This window comes from Budorcas taxicolor, chromosome 7 (genome assembly GCF_023091745.1).
Source record: "Budorcas taxicolor isolate Tak-1 chromosome 7, Takin1.1, whole genome shotgun sequence".
Taxonomy (NCBI): Eukaryota; Metazoa; Chordata; class Mammalia; order Artiodactyla; family Bovidae; genus Budorcas; species Budorcas taxicolor.
In genome coordinates, this window is record NC_068916.1 from 60,821,223 (window position 1) to 60,841,556 (window position 20,334).

Here is a 20,334-nt window from a genome sequence, read left to right on the forward strand (position 1 = left end):
GCCAGTCTTGTGAGGCTGAGCCCTTAGTCTGTGGGGTCTGCTGCTATCTCCAGGTAGATAGTGTGAGATTTGAGTTAAATTTGTAGGACAGCCTGTCAGTGTTCACTGAGCACTGGAGAACAGCTTGGTGGTCTTGAGGGCAAAAAAAAATCCATCAGATCACCTCATGGTCCCAACACCATTTATGAAATTATCCTTCTCCACTGGCAGAAAATCTACTTTTAGCACAGGCATTGTCTTTTGAGTCTGTCTACTGACCTCTCCTGCTCATACCTAGGACCGAGCTATCTTCAGTTCTGCTGGCCCCTATTATTTCCTTTTTTCCTCAGAATTTTCTGGCTCTTTTTGCATACTTAACTCTCATAAGGATTTTGGAATTGCCTTCCTAATTCTCCACAAAATAAAGTTGATATTTTCTTTGGAATCACTTTAAATAAATAACTAAATAGGGAGAACAGACAACTTTGTAATAATAAGTGCCCCTGTCCAAGAGCTTAGGGTTCTTCCCACTCGTTCAGTCCTTCTGCAGCACCATTTTGAAATGTCGTGCAGCAGCTCCTGGTCTGCCTGGGAGCAGCTATCGCTAGAGCATGCCTCATTGTTCAGTGGCCTCAGGTCACATTGCTCCCCAGGGTGGGAGGACCTTTGGGGGGGCTTGGTTGGACAACTTCACAGCTGAGAGAAAGACAACTGGCCCCATCTTCCCTGAGCCTGTCCCAGCAGCTCTCTCTTCTCTGGACTTGCAAAATTCATGACTTGATTAAACCTCACCTCTGCAGAAGCATCTAGGGATAAACAAACAACAGTTCTCTGGGTCCTGGTTCGGGCATTGTCTCCTTTAGTATCACCCAGGACCTGTCACAGGGAAGCCAGGAGACCCATTGGCTTGGGCCACATAGTCATGAAAGAACTCAAATTTGCATTTCTCACCCCGTCATCAACTGAGGTGAATCAAGGAAGCATACTGAGAACCTAAAAAAACTAAACCAGCAAACTTTGAGTCGCATTACCAGACCTCGTGCCAACCAAGCCCTGTGAATGTCACACAAACCAGGGAACTAACTTGTGAATTGCATGCCTGCTTTTGCCATGTATAAAGGAACACTAAAGAGATTAAGCCCATGTATTCTGAGGAACACTTAGCTATCACTCAAACCATAATTGGTTTAATGCTCTGTGTTTTATCAAAAACTTTATCACCAAAATTTGTATCACTTTACCACCAAAATTCTGCATTTTAGCACAGAAGTACTTCAAATCTTGTACTTTTTGTGTACAGAGAGATATGCATGCATGCATGCATTCTTAGTCGCTCACTCGTGTCTGACCATTTGCAACCCCATGGACTGTAGCCCACCAGGCTCCCCTGTCCATGGGACTCTCCAGGCAAGAATACTGGAGTGGGTTGCCGTTTTCTTCTCAAAGGTATCTTCCCCACCCAGGGATTGAACTCATGTCTCCTGCATTACAGGTGGTCTCCTGTATTGGAGGCAGATTCTTTACTTACTGAGCCATAGGTACTGTCTTGTATTTTTGTGCTAGAATGAAGAGTAAACATATCATTTCTGCAGTGCTGTTTTGGCATGACTTCTTTGTTTTGTGTGTCAGAGGCCCCCAGAATGAAAAGTTTTGCAGGGCTCTCTTGAAGACAGAGAGTCCTGTCAGTATAGCATCTTGCCTTTTGACCCTGGGCTTAAGGGAATCAGGGTTTAAGTCTTGTCTCAACTCACATAACGATTTCCTTCCGTGTCTGATCCAGCATCATGTACTGCGTCCACTCCTGTTGAGTCTCGTATGTCTTAGACTGATCCACGATCTTTTGGAACATCGTCCTTTTCCTACAAAAAAACAGCAGTTTGTTAAAGGAGCTCATATTAGAATACGGCAACCCCTGGCCTTCTAATGTTGGGTGTTTCAGAGGCTAATTATGGCAGTGTAATTTTTAAAAAGAGAGGTGAAAAGAACCAATGCCTGGGAGTGAAGACCTAGGTTCTAACTCAGACTCTACCATGGGTTTATTATCTGATCTTAGCTAATCTTCCCCCGATCTCAGTTTCCCCATCTGTATAACAGGGTAAGACTATTTGAGTCAGAGCTGTAGTGGGAATGGATGCGTCCATGGTGCAAGTGTGGTACCTGGCACAGAATACTCACTAAGTCAGTTAGAACTGTGGTGTTCATTATTTTTATAATAATCAGTATTCTTTTTTGTTTGTCCATGCCTTGCAGCTTGCAGGATCTTATTTCCCCTGCTAGGGACAGAACCTGGGCCCATGGCAGTAAAACCCCCAAGTCTTAACCACTGGACTGGCAGGGAATTCCCTAATCATTTTTATTCTTAAAATGAGAAGAAATACCAACTTGAAATACAAAGCAAGGTCTGTAGCAATGATTGCGATGTCCATCATGTGGATTGCATGCTCATGCTGCCTGCGATTGAGGTTCTGAAAGATATTTAGGCTCTAAAGAGAAAATGGAGGGATAGAAGTGATGTGAGAAGGGAGAAGTGACGCTGGAGGTAAAGTCATTCAATTCCCAATGGCTGCCCCAGGTGACCAGACAGACGGTCCAGATCAACGCCTGGCTACGCTCAGGCTTCTTGTGAGATGGGGACTCCTTCTCAGGCCCCAAAGCCAGTGCAGAGGGCCCTCATCCTACCTCATCTCTCAACAGTGTTTTACCAAACTCCAAGTGGTGTCTTTCCAGGATGGAGGACCCATGGAGCTTGGCCAGTGGGTTCTGGGATCTGAATGGGAGAGGAAGACACACACAGAGAGAGGATTAACATGGACTGGCTGAGATGAAGGTTAAAGACGTCATCCATTCCTGTCACCTCCTAATTCTGCAGGCAGAGAGGTTGAAGTGCAAGAATGAGAAGGGACTCGTCACACAGTACGACGGTGAGAAATAGGACTAGATAGCAGGTGTCCTGGCTCTCATACTCTAACTTTCTCCATAACTAACTCTGGGCCTCTTTGGGGACATGGCCTCCCTAGAAGTGTGGACCCTTATCCCCAGAAAAAGACACAAACACAATACCACATGCAGTTGTACAAACCCACCCCATAGCCGTCCACGGACACTGGCCAGTACTTTAAAGATCGCCAAGCCCCAGATCTTCCAAGCCTGATTCTGAGAAGTCACTGGATTCCCACAAGCAACGTATCTATTCACGTCTTTATTTAATAAATTTTCGCTGAGCGCTTGTTGTGTGCCAGGCACTGAGATCAGTACTTCACCTTCTACAAGGTAAAGTGTAAACATAATCTCTAACCTTGGAGCAGCAGGCAAAAACCGAGAAAACTCACAGAAGCATGACTCACAGTCTGTGGGCCCTGGGTAGAGCCTGGGTATGACACTAGTCCCTGCTCTGCCAGTCCACATGGTGGTCATGAGGGCCCCCCAAGATCATGGGTCATGGCCCCTACTTCAGAGACTATCTAGAATATAAGCTCTGTGAGGTCAGGGACTGGGTCTGGTTTGTTCACCGTGGAACCTCCTTTGCCTAACATAGGGCCTACCACACTGGCCTTTTGCACATTATAAACCCAAGGTGAATAAATGAATCATTAGCAGTTACTAACATCTTGGCTTAAATTAGTTCAGCAGGTAAGAGAGGAAGGAGCAGAGTGAGAAAGTTTAATATATTAGTTTCCTGTTGCTGCTCTAAAAAAATCACCACAAACTTTAATGGCTTAAAACAATAAAAATTTAGTGTCTTCCAGCTCTGGAGTTTAGAAGTCTAAAATGGTCTGAAGAGCTGCTTTCCTTCTGGAGGTTCTAGAGGAGAATGTTTCCTTGCCTTTTCTAGCTTCTAGAGGCCCCTAATTCCTTGGCTTGTGACCCATCCTTCATCCTCAAAGCCAACAGTGTAGCATCTTCTGTCCTCCCTGAGTTCCTACCTCCTTCTTACAAGGACTCTTCTAACTATTTGGGGCCCACTTGGATAACCCAAGATAATTCCTATATTTCAACATCCTTAATCATGTTTATGAAGTTTCTTTTGAATGTAAGGCAACATATCCCCAGGCCCCAGGCACTGGGGTAAGGACATATTTGAGCTTCATTATTCTATCACAGGAGTTTACCCAGAACCAAAGGGTAGGAGGAAGTGGGAAGCTGTGGACCGTGGGAATTCCCCATGGCAAGTGAGTCTGTCTAAGACCCATTCAGATCTAGGTAATCAATCCCAGAGGCAGGAGGTAGAGAGCAGGGCCAGGAAGGGCTGACTCACTTCATCTGGTAGAGATTGTTAGTGCCTCTGTGGTCAATGTCGTGGCAGAAGGCAGCAGTAACCATGGCCAAGGCCTCCAGGTCTGTGAAGTATCGCTTCAGCTTTCCGGTCTGGAAGGGCAGTCAGAGATGCTGCTCACTCCTTTTGTGGGGGGCTTGGAAGCAGGACTGAGAGAGCAGGAGTAAGGAGGAGGGCCTGGCGCTTGGAAACACAGGTCTGATCTTGGCTTGACCCCTGGTGCCACAGGATGACCAGACATTTGCCAGGACTGAGATGTGGGATATGGTACTTTCTGTGCCTGGAAAATCCCATGGACGGAAGCGCCTGGTGGGCTGCAGTCCATGGGGTCACTAGGAGTCAGACACGACTAAGCGACTTCACTTTCACTTTTCACTTTCATGTATTGGAGAAGGAAATGGCAACCCACTCCAGTGTTCTTGCCTGGAGAATCCCAGGGACGGGGGAGCCTGGTGGGCTGCCGTCTATGGGGTCGCACAGAGTTGGACACGACTGAAGCGACTCGGCAGCAGCAGCAACAGTGCTAGAACTGGGACAGTCCAGGCAAAGGTGATGGTGGGTCATTTTACTTTCGAGTCACGTTAGCTGGTCCCACCTCCCTCTGGGCCTTAAGGTGGAGGGCGTCAGACTGGATGATTGCTGAGAAACAGACGACCCTGGACTTTGAGGATTTAGAGGGTGTTGGAACATGTCCAGACTGGTAAAACAAACCTTCCAAACCTGGTCTACTGGTTAAAACACAGCTCAGAAGAATTTTTCCCTGGGTGTCCTCACTTAACTCTTTGTGCTGGGTGTTGGAGTCAAGGGTGGAAAGAGCCCTGAGGAGGTGCTGCTGACTTGTGACTCTAAGAAATAAATCACTTATAAGTGGTATGTTTTTCACCTTCAGAGGCAGCCTGGCTAGAATTCCTGCCCCCAGGCCCCAGTGCTTTCTCTGGCCTGACCATTCCAGACACGAGGGAAAGGAATGAGGATGGGGACACTGGGCAAGGGCAGAGATTTGTTTCATAACCTGGATGGGAAAGCACTTTTAAATGAAATATAAAAACTCCAAACCTTCTGAGACAAAATGACTCATACATATACATATTGGTATGTCCATCCAAGGACATAATAGCGTCGTTTGTAATAGTGAAAGATCAAAAGCAATCCTCATGTCAACAATAGGGGAGCTGCTGCTGCTGCTGCTGCTAAGTCGCTTCAGTTGTGTCCGACTCTGTGCGACCACATAGACGGCAGCCCACCAGGCTCCCCCATCCCTGGGATTCTCCAGGCAAGAACACTGGAGTGGGTTGCCATTTCCTTCTCCAATGCATGAAAGTAAAAAGTGAAAGTGAAGATGCTCAGTCGTGTTCAACTCTTAGCGACCCCATGGACCGCAGCCTACCAGGCTCCTCTGTCCATGGGGTTGTCCAGGCAAGAGTACTGGAGTGGGGTACCATTGCCTTCTCCGAATAGAGGAGCTAGGTAAAGAAATTGTTGTCTACTTAAACAATGCAAAATACTATGAAGTCATAAAATTAGATCATGGATAAGCCTTGAAGACATTATGCTAAGTGAAATTAATCAGACACAAAAGGACAAATACTTAGGTGAGGTACCTATAAGAAAGGGAATTCATAGAGTCTGAAAGAGCAGAATGCTGGTCCCCAGGGGCTGGAGACTGAGAAAGTGGGGAGTTGTGTTAATGTTGTTGTTTAATGGAGACAGGGTGTCTGGGAAGTTGGAAAAGTTCTAGAGATGGAGAGTAGTGGTGGTTGTGCAATACTGTGAATGTACTTGATGCCACTGAATTATGCACCTAAAAATGGCTTAAATGGTAAATTTTAGGTTATATATGTTTTACCACAATAAATTATATACATAGAAAAATGTGATTGATATATTTATATATTTTCAAATAAAAAAGCATATTATAGAATCATATTGTTTAATTGGTTATAAATAAAATAAATTTTGTGTATGTGTGTGTGAACAAATCTATCTCAATGCTTCTAGAAGGAAATCTGGAAGGAGCTGTGCCATGGTTTTCTCCAAATACTGGCTTCGGGGTGGGAGTAGAATGCTGCCTTTCTTTCACTTTTTATTTTACATACTTCTTGCTTCTTGGAATTCATTTATGCTAAGCATGTACTCTTGTTGTCTATTTTTTAAAAAGGCAATAAACAGAAGAATGATGCCGCTGCTGCCTGGGGTGCTGCATTGAGAAGTCCAGGGTAGCGGGAGCCCCTAGCAGCCCGAGGTCCCTCCCGCCACGCCGCCGGGTCCCCCTGTTCTCGTACCACCAGCAGCGAGAACATGGTCTGCCCCACGTTGAAGCCGTGCCGCCAGTTGTGGTAGGTGATCCTGCGGTAGCCCTTACTCAGGGAGTACATGAACCGCACCAGGGCCTGCAAACCAACACACAGCACACTGTCAGGCAGCAGCACCGCACTGGGGCAGGCGGGGGCCCTGCAGGGCTGAGCCTCTCAGTGTTCCAGTCCCCGCACTGGACTACAAGTGGGAGCTCGCAATAGATGTGCTAAGACTGTGAGAGCACTTTGAAACGGCTGGATACTATGACAATGGACGTGGTTATGAAACCAGGCCCTGGGAGAAGCTTGCAGGAAGTGTAGGAGAGAAAAGCAAAAGCGAGACGAAATCAGTGGTTCTCAAACTTGAGTGCGTGTCTGCATCGCTACGGGGTGTGGGAAGGTCTTGTTAAAACAATTTCTGATTCCTCACAGCCAGGGTAGAGAGGAGGGGGAGAAAGAGAGTGTATGTGTGGGTGCTGGTGGACCCGGGCTGGCACTGATCCATTTTCAGGTGATACTGATGTGGTTCAAAGCACAGTTAGGACTGCTGCTTTAATCAAAAAAGTCTGGGAAATTCTGCACACAATACACCCTCAGCTCCACCTTTCTGTCCATCCCCATGCCTCTAGATGCACAGCACACCTAAGGAATCCTGCAGGGGAAAAGCCCTGTCTAAAGGAATTTAACACACAGTTCCCACCCTGTTGAACTGTAGGAACTTTTTTTTTTTTGCCTTGCTTTTATCCACAACCTTCAGAACTCAGTGCCTCAGAACCCACCTTGAGAAACATCACAGTTCAGAGGAACCATGTGTCTCTTTTCTGGTAAATGACTCATCTGTGTGTTGTGACTAATGCTTTAAATCTTAAAAACTGAGAGTACCCTCTTTCTAAGGTAGTTTACAGATTGAGGTGTGTGTGTGTGTGTGTTTTAAGCAAGCAAGAAAGGAAAGGAAAAAAAGGGAAACCAAAGGTTTGTTTCAACCTCACCTCTTGAGGAATGTGAAATTTATCCACCACTTTGAGCTCATAGTACATCTGTATTCCACATTTCACCAGCTCCAGTTCCGTCAGGGGCAGGTCGCTGAAGTGGAATTTATTGATTTCATATTTGTCTGCATCTGGCAGCTCTCCTTGCTGTATGAAACGTGGAGTCAAGTGACTGGGGCACATGAGGAATTCCTTGGTCCCTCCGTCACCCCACCCCCGACCTGCCCTGTCCCTGATCTGAATCTGCTGGAAGGATCAGAGCAGAGTGGCAAGGGCCACACTTGGCAGAGATGCTCCCCACACATGCTTGGGGCATGCATGCCCTGTGCTTGCAACAGGTCAGGACGGCACGGCTGCCCAGCTCACCAGGATCTCAGCCAATTCTTCTTCCTCACATTCCCACGGCTCCTTCCCATACACCTCTCTGGTTTTCTGCCAGGGCCCGAAAGAGCAGAGAAAAACATTAGTTTACTACATCTGAGGTCAAAGTATGTCTTTACTTTTCCATTTCCCTTTTTCTTCTTCCTCCAAAGTTCTTGCAACAGAGCTACCAACTCAGAGAGTCTCCCATTCAGCGTTTACTGACAAGTAAATTCAAGGTCATGGGATCTGGAGTCATGGAGTCCTGCGTGCAAATTCAGACTCTACCAATTGGATCCCCCATTCCTCATCTGCAAAATGGGGATACTAAAAGTACTTAACTGGCAGATTAAAATTATGTTATCCAAAGTCATTTAAAAAATGTATATGAAATTAAAATAATGCATGTAAATCGCTGAGAGCAGTGCTCAGTATATAGTGAGTGCTAGGATTAAAGAATGCTGTGATATTCTTACTGTTTCTATTACTAACTGGGAGCCTGGAGGTCTTCTTGCTCATGGCCCTGGCTTTTCCTCTTACTATGTAACTTGAGCCAAGTTCCTTCCCCTCTGGTCCTATTTCCCGTGTGTTACAGTGGGAGAGGAACCTGGACCCAATAACTTGTTCCAGATTTCTTGATCTAGAGCAGAGTCTACTGAAGTGTTCACTATGCCTCCATAGGGTCTACATATACATCATGCGGCTTAAAATTGTGGACTGAGACAAGCAAACCATTAACCAGTTTATCCACACTAGATATTTTCTTCTCTGGATTTCTGTTATTGGGATCAAAATGATCCAATTTGTTGTGATATCTTTCCAGCTGAAGAAATGCCCTCTGAACACACTGGCTTATATTTTTCAACTTGTGCAGTGCATAAACCCAACAAGTCTTGGAACTCAGCTGGGCATCATATCTAATGCTCTTTGGTTAATTCAGTTTGCTTCTAAAATCTTGATCTTTTTGAGTCCCAAATTCCAGGAATGGTGGATCAGTGATTCTCACATATCTTGGAAAGCCTGTCATCCCATTTCCCACCCACATGGGATTCTCCTCTATAGCATCCTTGATATGTGATCATCCAGCCTGTGGTGCAATATTTCCCATGACAGGGTGCTCGCTACCTTCCAAGGAAGCCCTTTCATAACAGTGATAATTTGCTCATTATCCTGATAAATGTTAAATGGGAACTATTTAGTGAGCTGTGTGATTTGGGGATAATTTCCTTCCCCCTTCTAGGCCTCAATTTCTTCATGTCTACAATAGGGTGAAAATCCTTACTGTGCCCATCTTACTGGGCTATTGTAAGCATCACAGGTATGAAATACCAGATATACTCTATAGCGATGAAACTATGTGATGGCTTCCTGCCAACATCTGACCCTACCCTCTCAACTATTTCTTTGCTCAGAAAGTTTGACCTCCTAAGGCAGGTCTGATCCTGTCTCTGTAATTTAGAGCAAGACTCTCTGAGCCTCCACCTTCTCAACTATAAAATAGGTGTGGTTAGCTGACCTCATGGAGGGAGGCTCTGAGTGACTGACCATTGTCCATTGGTCTGTCAGATAGAGCTTCCTCTCAGAGTGGGAATTGTGGTTGGTGACTCCATCTCTAGTACCAACCATGTCAGCCCTGAGCACAGAGGAAAATGGGTTTCTAGAGCTGTTAAGCCAAGGCATGGTTTTAAGACTGAGGTAATGAAGAAAGCTGAGCACTGAAGAATTGATGCTTTTGAACTGTGGTGTTGGAGAAGACTCTTGAGAGTCCCTTGGACTGCAAGGAGATCCAACCAGTCCATTCTGAAGGAGATCAGCTCTGGGATTTCTTTGGAAGGAATGATGCTAAAGCTGAAGCTCCAGTACTTTTGTCACCTCATGCGAAGAGTTGACTCATTGGAAAAGACTCTGATGCTGGGAGGGATTGGGGGCAGGAGGAGAAGGGGACGACTGAGGATGAGATGGCTGGATGGCATCACCGACTCGATGGACATGAGTCTGAGTGAACGCCGGGAGTTAGTGATGGATAGGGAGGCCTGGCATGCTGCAATTCATGGGATCGCAAAGAGTCGGACACGACTGAGTGACTGAACTGAACTGAACTGAACTGAACTTGAGAGTCCTTTGGTCTGCAAGGAGATCCAACCAGTCCATCCTAAAGGAGATCAGTCCTGGGTGTTCATTGGAAGGACTGATGTTGAAGCTGAAACTCCAATACTTGGGCCACCTGATGTGAAGAGCTGACTCATTTGAAAAGACCCTGATGCTGGGAAAGATTGAGGGCAGGAGGAGAAGGGGACAACAGAGCATAAGATGGTTGGATGGCATCACTGACTCAACAGACATGGGTTTGGGTGGACTCCGGGAGTTGGTGATGGACATGGAGGCCTGGCGTGCTGCGGTTCATGGGGTTGCAAAGAGTCAGACACGACTGAGCGACTGAACTGAACTGAACCCTGGGAGGGACAGCTGTTCCCAGAACAGCCTTTTCTTGAGGAGAAACAGGGAAAAACCACTACCCACCAAGATTGTCTGGATTTCTTCATTGTCACACTTCACGTGGTATTTCACCATGTCTTGGAAAATATCCTTCCTGTTTTCAAGTTTGTTCATCGACTCGTAAGTGTCAGGATTTAAGACAGACCAGCCCAGGAACTGAGCCAAAGACTGAAAGGAGAGAAAGGAAGAGTCAGAGGGAGAACGCTCTGGTCTGGCCCTTTCTCTGTAACTTGGGGCAAGACTCTCTAAGTCTCGGTCTTCTCAGCTGTAAAACAGGTGTGGTTAGCTGTGCGCTGGCCTCCTCAAAGGGATGCTGTGAGGATAAGATGAAATGATGGGTGAGAATACACTTTGAGTAAAGCTCTAGTACAAAGTGTCATCCTCATGCATAACATCTTCACAAAAAGGGAATGCGTTGTCCCTATGTGGGGACAGAGCATGTAAATGAACTCTGTGCTTTCTGCCCAACTTTACTGTGAACTTAAAGCTTCTCTAAAAGGTAAAGTTTGCTAATTTTTAAAGAAGGAAATGCAGGAGGACAGCCAAACAAAAACACTGGATCAGGAAAGGATCTACAAGGTGAGCCCCCATCCATCCTGGGCTGGGACGGCAGCATGCTAGGTCCCCACCACGTGGCTCTGGAAGTCCCACGTCCAGAGTCACCTCTGAGAATCCCACATCCAAAAGCCTCCTTAAAAACCATACCTCCATGAGGGTCTCATCCATTTCATCAAAGGGTTTCCCGTCTTTGCGATTGTAAAACGTGGCCACCCCAACAATTTCTTCCTTCTTGTTCACAATTGGCATAGAAAGAACATTTTTAATCATCCATCCAGACTCATCCAGAGGCTCTTTCTGCAAGAGAAGAGCCAGAATAAGTTGCCCGGGTACCAGGCTACAGAGACATCCATGACGGATTTCATGCCGTGTTGTGACCCTGCTTGGCCAAGGGTGTGGCAGGAGGTTTGACCTTATTGGATTACGCCTGGTTTTAGTCACCAAACGCCACGAGCAGTTTTGCCCATCTGTTGGGAGTTCCATAAGCCAAATAGCAATACCATTTTCATTCCTAAGATATCAGGGCTGTTATGTGCCAGGCAGTGAGTTGTGTGTTGCTGGCTCTAAGGTTGCCCACAACCAGTACAGGGAGGCAGTGTTTCCCTTTCAGATACAGGAGCTGACTGTGGAGGACTGGCTTAGCAGGGGCCCTGGTGATACTTGTAACTTTGAACTCATCAAGTAGATATAACCTGCACCTTTTGACTGCCGATCTGCCTGTCTGTGTTCCTTTTGGCATGTCATTTTATCTCCATGGGCCTCAATTTTCTCATCTATACATGGGGATAGTAGTAAGAGCATGTGCCTCATGGGACAAATGAGAAAATAGAGGTGAAATTTCTTGGTCAATTAGAAGGTGCTCTTTGTGAGTCATTTCCTATTTCACCCCCACTGCCATCATCTATAGAAATGGAAATAACTAGACCAGATACTTTCTAGGCTCTTTTCCCACTGATTCATTAAAGATTTATCAAGTGTTTTACAACGTGCAAGAGCTAGAATCTGAGGAGACCAAGGCAAGTAAGGCACAGGTGTTGTTCTCAAGTTGCCCATCATCTGGAAGGTAAGGAGGCCATCAGATGGCACGCAGGAAGTTCTCTCAGGTACTGTGGGAGCCAGGGAAGGGAAGGAAGTCAAGAAAGGTTTCCTGGAGTCGGAGGGTCTTCCAGCTCAGGTGTTCACAGGTTTTGAAGGTGGAAAGATGACGGTTGTTATTATTTCTGTAACACTGGCACTTAGCACCTGGTAGGAGAGTGACTCCAGAGGGATGAAGAACAGAGTCCAAAGGGCGCAGGGCTGTCAGTCAGGAAACGAGTTTAAGGCCTGCCTTCCTCCCCACTCTCTTCCTCACCTTGGGGGAGTCCTTTCCCTCTGAAGGCCCTGATAAGGAGGCAGATTTTATCAAGAGTGAAATGGGAAAGCATTAAAGATTTTTAAGGAGAGAAGTTATTTGAGACAACCTATGTTTTTTAAAAACATCACTTGGGCTACTTTGTGGAGATAGAAGACTATGATCTAAAAACAGGATCAGATTTGATTTATGAATATGAGTAAACTGTAATCAGGTGACTTGGGTAAAGACCAAGTTCTCTTTTGGTTATAATCATGGTAGCAACTCTCAGCAACAATCAGCCTTGTCATACTGATATGGTCAACATCACAACACAAGACATAGAGTTTTAACCTTGGAGGGATATTCTCTCCAAGGTTTTTCATAATCTTCTTTAAGGAGTAAACACGTAAGCCACTAATTTTTATCTGAGTCACTTTTATTTCCTTCTTCATTATTTTCTGACCGCTCATGATTTGTTTTCTGTGTATCTAGCATGCTAAACTCAAAATATTGACGGGGCACCTGCAGCTGAAGATGTTAAGAAAGATAAGCCACAACCTTTGACCTAAGGAAGCCAATATTTTGCCAAGAAGAATTAGTCTAAAAGGCAAGGAAGGAGCATAAAATATGAGGTAAGGGAAATGGAGTGACGACGACAAACTCCTTGGCATGGCCTTCCGGGCCCTGGGTGGCCTGGCCTCTGTCTCCCTCTCTAGAATTTCCTCTTGCCACTCTCCCCTCAGGCTCACGGTCTACTCTTCCTTCCACAAGCCTTCTCTTTCCTGCAGTCCTCTCTTCATTTTTTACTGTCCAAATGTGCTTTCTCAAGGACGCTTTCCTTGATTCCTTCTGGATGAACTCAGGCCCCCCTGAGATTCCCCCTCTACCCTCCTCCTGGCCAGCACGCCACATGTCTCTCTCCCCATGCGATCATGAGCTCCTGGCAAACGTAGACCATACCTGTCTGGTCCACCTCTGTAGCCAGTGTGGCACTGTGCCAATGCCTGGCCCAGACCGTGCCCTCCACAAACAGTTTTTTAAAAAGACACACAGATGACATCAAATGGAATACTAAACAATATTCTGTGATCATCTTAAGGAGACAGAAATGATACTCAGCCAGGGGAAGCAGAATAAAACTTCATAAAAGTTTCATAGCATTGAGTCTGTCATTGAAGGGCAGAGGGCATCTGGGCAAGAGATGGTAGTGAGAGAGAGAACTGCATAAGCAAAGGTCCCGAGGCCAGAAAGCAAAGGCTATAAACCTTAAAACCAAATGGAACCTTGGCATTCACCAAATTAATTCTCTCCCCACTTCCATTGTCACATGACTTTTTTCCACTCACATTTTCACTTTATTGAGATTGCTTCCCAATAAAGTAGATGGATTTTAATGTATTCTAATCCTCCTTGCAGGGAAAAATACCATATAACTAAGAGAGCAAATGAAAAATGACTTACCTGGAATGCAAAAAAGTCCTCTGCAGGTGCGTTCATGATGTTGCAAATCTGAAAGCCGTGAAGAGGAATAATGAAGTTTTGCTTAGACTTGATAGAGTACACATCGAGGGCACTGGGCATGCTATTTTCAAAAATACCACATCCCTGCCCCACGGCACTCACATTCTTTTCATTAGGTAGACATTCTCATGATGGTTTTGAATTATTAACTGAGGTTCCTGAACAGGAAAGCTGCCTTATAAACATGACTTCTTACCATTTGCCTTACTTCTGAGTCATTTCTAAGCTTTGAGAAAGTTAAGGCTACAGTTTGTCATTTTTAAAAGCTGTATAGTGTCCCATTTTCTTTTTTTACATTAGCTTTTTTTTCATATTTCATTTTTAAGTTATATATCCATAGACCTATTCTTTTTCAGATGTTCTTCCCATATAGGTTATTACGGAGTATGTGTAGAGTTCCCTCTGCTATACAGTAAATCACTGTTGATTATCTATTTTATATATAGTAGAGTATATATATTAATCTGAACCTCTGAATTTATCCCTCCCCCCGCCCACTACCTTTCCCCTTTACGTAACAATAAGTCTGTTTTCTAAGTCTATGAGTCTGTTTCTGCTTTGTGTATAAGTTCATTTGTGTCTCTTTCTTTAGATTCCATACATACCTGATAGCATGTGCTTTGTAGTATCACATATAATCACTTATATGTGGAATCTAATTTATTGTTTGTAGACTTTTTGATGATGGCCGTATTGACTAGTGTGAGGTGATAACCTCATTGTAGTTTTGATTTGCATTTATCTAATAATTAATCATGCTGAGCATATGTTTTTGGCCATCTGTATACTTTCTTTGGAGAAATACCTGTTTAGAATCTTCTGCTGAGTTTTTGATTGCGTCGTCCTTTCTTTTGGATATAGATCTGTATGAACTTTCTGTAAGTTTTGGAGATTAATCCTTTGTTGGTTACTTTGCAAATATTTTCTCTATTCTGTGAGTTTTCTTTTTGTTCTGTTTGTGGTTACCTTAGCTACACAAAAGCTTTTAAGTTTAATTAGGTCTCATTTATTTATTTTTGCTTCTATTTGCTTTTCTTTGTGAGGTGGATCTAAAAAGATATTGGTGTGATTTATGTCAGAGAGTGGTCTGCCTCTGTTTTCCTCTAGGAGTTTTATAGAGTCTGGTCCTACATTTAGGTCTTTAATTCATTTTGAGTTTATTTTTGTACATGGTGTCAGAGAATGTTCTAATTTCACTCTTTTACACATAGCTGTCCAGTTTCCCAGCACCACTTACTGAAGAGGCTGTCTTTTCTCCATTGTATATTTTTGCCTTCTTTGTTGTAGATTAATTGGCCATAGCTTGTGGGTGTATTTCTGGACTTTTTATCCTGTTCCATTGATCTATAAGTCTGTCTTTGTACTGACACCATACTGTTCTGGTTACTGTAGCTTTATAGTAAGGTGTCCCATTTTCTTTCCCCCTTTTGTTCAGATTGGATTATGTCCAGTTTTTAATTAATGAAAATAATGCTACTGTAAACATCTTTGAAATGATTATATTTGTTTTGCTGGGCAAGAGTTTTTCCTTGTGGTATAAATGTCACAGCAGATGAAGAAATAAAAAGTGCTGTAGCTCTGGTTGCATGTTGCAAAATTTCTCTCCTGACAGCTAGGCCAGTTTACTCTACTGCGCCAGTGATACTTATCTGATCCCTCCAGAGCCCTGCCCATGGGGCCACTGTTCAGATTTTTCCATAAGATGTTGCAGAAAACCTAAATGAACTTTTTGGCCTATCCAGTAGTAACCGTCCAGGTTTTCTCTTTCTTCTCTTGCATTCTCTACTTTCTCATTACCCACCCACACCTCAGAAGACCACCTGCTGGTTTCTGTCCCCACCCCCCTATCCCGCCACCTTACCACCAAGCCTGTTCTTATTAGGGATGTCAATGACCTCCTAATTGCCAAACCCAATGGGGATTTTCAGCTCTTATCTCACTGGATCACTTTAGTTGCATTTGGTACTCTCTCTATTGAAATTTTCCACTCCCTTGGTTTCCATGACAGTACCCACTCCTGGGTCTCCAGACACTTCTGAACCCTTCTACCAATTTTCCTTCACACACTCTTCTTCCGCCACCCAGTCTTTAAATGTTGGCATCCTCCAATATCCGAATTGAGTTCCTCTCACTCTCCCTGGTAACTTTATCCACACTCATGGTTTCAAGTACCATCTGCTACTGGGTGCAAAATGGTCAAGGATTATAATATTTTCTCTACCATATTATCTTCTGGATTGTAGTCAGTATGAATCTCTACCTTTTGTTGACACAAATCTCCATCTTCATCCCTTATCTAGCTCCACAGCAGCAGAGTCATCTCTCTAGCTACTTGCTGGACACCTACTCTTGAAAAAAGTCTCTGTCACACCTTACCTGAAACTGATCTCAGCAGGTAACATCCCAACCTGGTGGCAGCATTATCCATCCAGTCTAGAAATCTGAAGCTGGCTTTGACTCTCCTCTCCCTGTCTCTCTGCTCACAATCAGTCACAAAGCCCTCCACTGTTAGATCTGAGTTCTGATCTTCCTCTCTCCACCTCATCTTTGTTTGAGTTGTGAGTATTAAATGACCAAATGTATTTACTGCCTGGCTTATCATCAGCACGCTGTGGCTGTTTACTGTTCTTTACTGCCTCTGCCTTTGTTGAGATGTTCATCAGCTCTTGTTTGTGACGACATTCTTTTCTCTCTGCTTCCAATCTTAAGTCTCTCCAGATCTATTTTCCAGGGAGCTTTCAGAATTTTCTTTCTAAAATGAAATTTATTGTGTCAACCTCTTACTTAAAAACCTGTCACCTGTGGATTAAAGTTCCACCCTCTTGATCTAGCATCCAAAGCTGCTGTCATCTGGCCCCTCCCTTTGTCCCTCTCAAGCCTCATCTCTTGCCATCTTCCTGTCTCAAACCTAACACTCCAGCTACTCCAAACTGCACACACCATGTTTCTCCCAATCTCCAAGCTAGAGTTGTTGGCCCTTGTTGTTTTCTCCACTATGTTGCTTCCTGGTCCCTACCTGCCTTACCCCTATTTATTTTAAAACTCAACTCATACCGAAACACCCTGGAAAGTAAAGGCTGGTTTAGATGCTCCGCCCCCCGCCTTTGTGTTCCTAGAATATATCATGTATATCTCTATTGTGACCCTATTGCATTATAATATAAACATCTGTTCATAAAGATATCTCTCATTTGATGGTGATCTTCAGGACAGAAATTATTTGATTCATCTATCTTTGTATCCCCACAGCCAACTGCAGCACCTGGCACACAGGAATGCCCAATAAATAAACACCCTGATACATGAACAGCACTGTGTAGTGTGTGCCTGGGAAAGGATACAGAGATGAGCAGCCTCAAATTTGGGGGTGATGTGCTGCTAACACCCATGGCCCTTCTCTCGAGGGCAGGGGATGCTGTCACTCTCCCCTGGACCCTGTGGGTAGGGCATGTGGGAGACAGAGCATTTGAGCTCCGCTGTGTGGTTAGAAATGTGGCAGGAATGGGGCCTTGGGAGGGGCAACCAGGTCTCTGGGATAAGAGGCTGGGTCTTGCTCTGTGGTGAGCCTCGTGGACCAGCCAGTCATGACATTATCCCTGATATTAGCATAAGTATCTTTGGTTGTCAGGGAGACTTACACTTCTGTGTCTCATGTTTCTTTAAATGTCAATTCTCTGCACATCCCCTTGGCCCAGCCATTAGGTGAGTTGAGAAACAAGAGAATCAGGCTTTGAGAGATCCATACTTCCCATAGTTTTTCCCACTCTCTTGATCTGAAATCCCTTCACTCTTCAACATTAAGAAGAATGATTCAAAAACTGATTCAAAACCCTCCCCCTTCAACATTATATTACTTACCAGGCCATTTTGGGCAACATAAGTGGGGAGACCGCTCACTAAAGCCCAGTGGTCTGGAGGTGGATTCCTGTCAAGACCAAAGACAGTGGTGACTTTTGAGGTGGGGACAGATGGACTAAAAACTTGAAACTGGATCTTACCCTCCCTCTTCCCTCTGGTGGCTCCAAGTACCACCCCCACCAAGATCAAGCCCCAAATCTTGGCTAAGCGTCTTAATGTCCAAATGTAGACACTGAAAAAAAGTCATAAATCAGTTTTATGGATTTCATGCTCTCTAAGAGACAAATTGATCCAACAGATGGTTATTGGCTGCTGAGAAAAACCGGATGCCATCATTTCCCTCAACCAGTCCTTATGTAGAGTGAGTTGCTCAATACTGTATAGAGTGAGGGAAACCCACCTACGATGAGCTGCTACCACATGCCAAGCACTAAGCTAGGAGCTTTACATACTTATTTATCCCTCATTCCCAAGTGACTCAGATTCCCAGTGACTCTCCTGCCTGCATTGCAGGAGACCCAGGTTTGATTCCTGGATCAGAAAGATCCCATGAAGAAGGGAATGGCAACCCATTCCAGTATTCTTGCCTGGAAAATTCCATGGACAGAGGAATCTGGCAGGCTACAGTCCATGGGATTGCAAAGAGTCAGACACGACTGAGTGACTAACATACACAGCAATATCACAATTTAGACTTATATATTTATTTTATATGGCATATTTTTACTTGTTTATTGCTAAAAATACATAGAAAAATGTATTAAGAACTTCAGTTGTTTGGAAGTGAACACCTATGGAACTATACCTATGAAACTCAAACAACCTGCCGGCATCTTGGAAATCCCTAACCTGCCCCTCCCACTCACAACCTTCTCCTGAACCCCAAAGGGAATGGTTGTCCCAGCTTTAGGATTCTTGCTTTCTGTGGAGCTTTACCACCTGGTTTCCTGTGCCCTGTTTCACATATTTTTCAACTTCATTCAGGTAGACTCATGCAATGTACATGCATTATTTTGTTGGACTTCTTTTTCATGTTGCTATAATTCATTTGTTTGATAGACTTAAACGATTTTTCCTTGTAAGCTTGTATATAATTTATGCATTCAACTGTTGATGGACATTCCCCTTAGTGTGAGTCTAATATGAATATTGCTGCTTCCAACTCTCTGGTATATGCGTGCTCTCAGTTCCACGTGGTATTTCTGGAGTAGAAATACTGGGTCATAAGATGTGCATATCTCAACTTTACTTGAGAAAGCCAAATTGTTTTCTAAAATCCAATCTGCACTACCATTGGTGGTATATTAGAGTTGCCTTTGCTCCATGTCTCTGTCAATGCTTTAGTATTTTCAGACATTAAAAAAATATACTTTTTAAGGTTAATAAAGTTCTCTATGGAAATAATTATAACATGTTTCTGTTAATGTGACAGATTTTATAGATTAATTGTTCTAATGTTAGCCTTGCATTCCTGGAATAAACTCAATTGGGTCATGATGTATAACCCTTTTTAGTTATTATCTGCTAAAATTTTTTTAGGATCTTTGCATCTAGGTTCACAAGTAAGCTTGGTATGAATTTTCCTCTTTCATACAGACTTTGTTGAGTTTTGTTGTCAAGTTTATACTAGTCACTTCTTTTTTCTCTATTCTCTTGGATAATTTGTATGAGAATTGTGTTATTTCTTCCTTAAATATTTAGTAAAACTCATCTCTGAAGGCATGTGAGCCTGAAATGTCTTTGTGGAAGGGTTTTAATTACTGTTATAAGACTATTGTGATTTTCTATTTTTTTGTGATTTATATTTAGTAGGTTTTATTTTTATAGGAATTTGCCTCTTTCATCTAGATTTAAAATATTCTGGGCATAATATCCTTTTATGGTATCCTGTTAGTGTCTGTACGATTGTGGTTATTCCCCTTTTCCTTTCTAATACAGTTCATTCGAGTTCCTATTTTTCTTGCTCAGTCTTGCCAGAAATTCACCAATTTTATTAATCTGTCCAAGAAAAAAACTTTTGGCATTTGTTCAATATTTTGTTAACATTTAATTAATTTCTGAGCTTATCTTTATTATTTTGGAAGGGTATGCTTGTTTGTTGTTAGTTTCTTGAGATCATGTGATGGATAGCTCCTATCTGCCCTTCCAGAGCCACTTCCAACCTGCTCCTCCCTGTCACGGGAGGCCAGTCTGTGTGGATTTCATCAACAGGGTGTCTGGCCTTCTAGCTTCTGACTGAGTTTAAACTGAAGGGGAGACCTGGCCAAAACTACAGGGCGGTAGAACAGGAAGATCAGGCTATTTATTTCCTTGGGTTCCCCCGACAGCGTTGCTCTGAGTTTGTTTTGTCTGCACTTCTCTAATGATGGCCTGCTCTACATGACGGTTTCCCCTCACCACATTCTAGAAATTTCCTTGGGGCCCAGAAGTGCTTACAACTTTACTACTAAAATATTCTCTAGTGGTTGGTTTCCTTCATTCCACACACACACACCTCTGTAATTCATCCCTTTGTAAATAAACCCTCCTTGATTTACCCTGATTAAAAAATTTTTTTGACTGTGCTTGGTCGTAGTGGTGGTACACAGAATCTTTAGTTGCAGCATTCAAACTTTTAGTTGCGGCATGTGGGATCTAGTCCCCTGACCAGGATCGAACACAGGCCCCCTGCAT

At 43.9% G+C, this 20,334-nt stretch overlaps 1 protein-coding gene across 1 annotated transcript in view; it reads right to left on the minus strand.

Annotated features, from left to right (window-relative positions):
• PDE6A (phosphodiesterase 6A) overlaps positions 1–20,334 on the minus strand; it is a 75,670-nt gene that overhangs the window by 21,870 nt on the left and 33,466 nt on the right. The window contains exons 7-17 of the mRNA XM_052643183.1: positions 17,662–17,728; positions 13,744–13,791; positions 11,097–11,246; positions 10,416–10,559; positions 7,902–7,967; positions 7,536–7,682; positions 6,535–6,642; positions 4,235–4,344; positions 2,659–2,746; positions 2,362–2,462; positions 1,731–1,838 (exon numbers count right to left, since the gene is read on the minus strand). Coding sequence (XP_052499143.1) covers positions 1,731–1,838; positions 2,362–2,462; positions 2,659–2,746; positions 4,235–4,344; positions 6,535–6,642; positions 7,536–7,682; positions 7,902–7,967; positions 10,416–10,559; positions 11,097–11,246; positions 13,744–13,791; positions 17,662–17,728 — 1,137 coding nt within the window. The remainder of the gene's footprint in view (positions 1–1,730; positions 1,839–2,361; positions 2,463–2,658; positions 2,747–4,234; positions 4,345–6,534; positions 6,643–7,535; positions 7,683–7,901; positions 7,968–10,415; positions 10,560–11,096; positions 11,247–13,743; positions 13,792–17,661; positions 17,729–20,334) is intronic.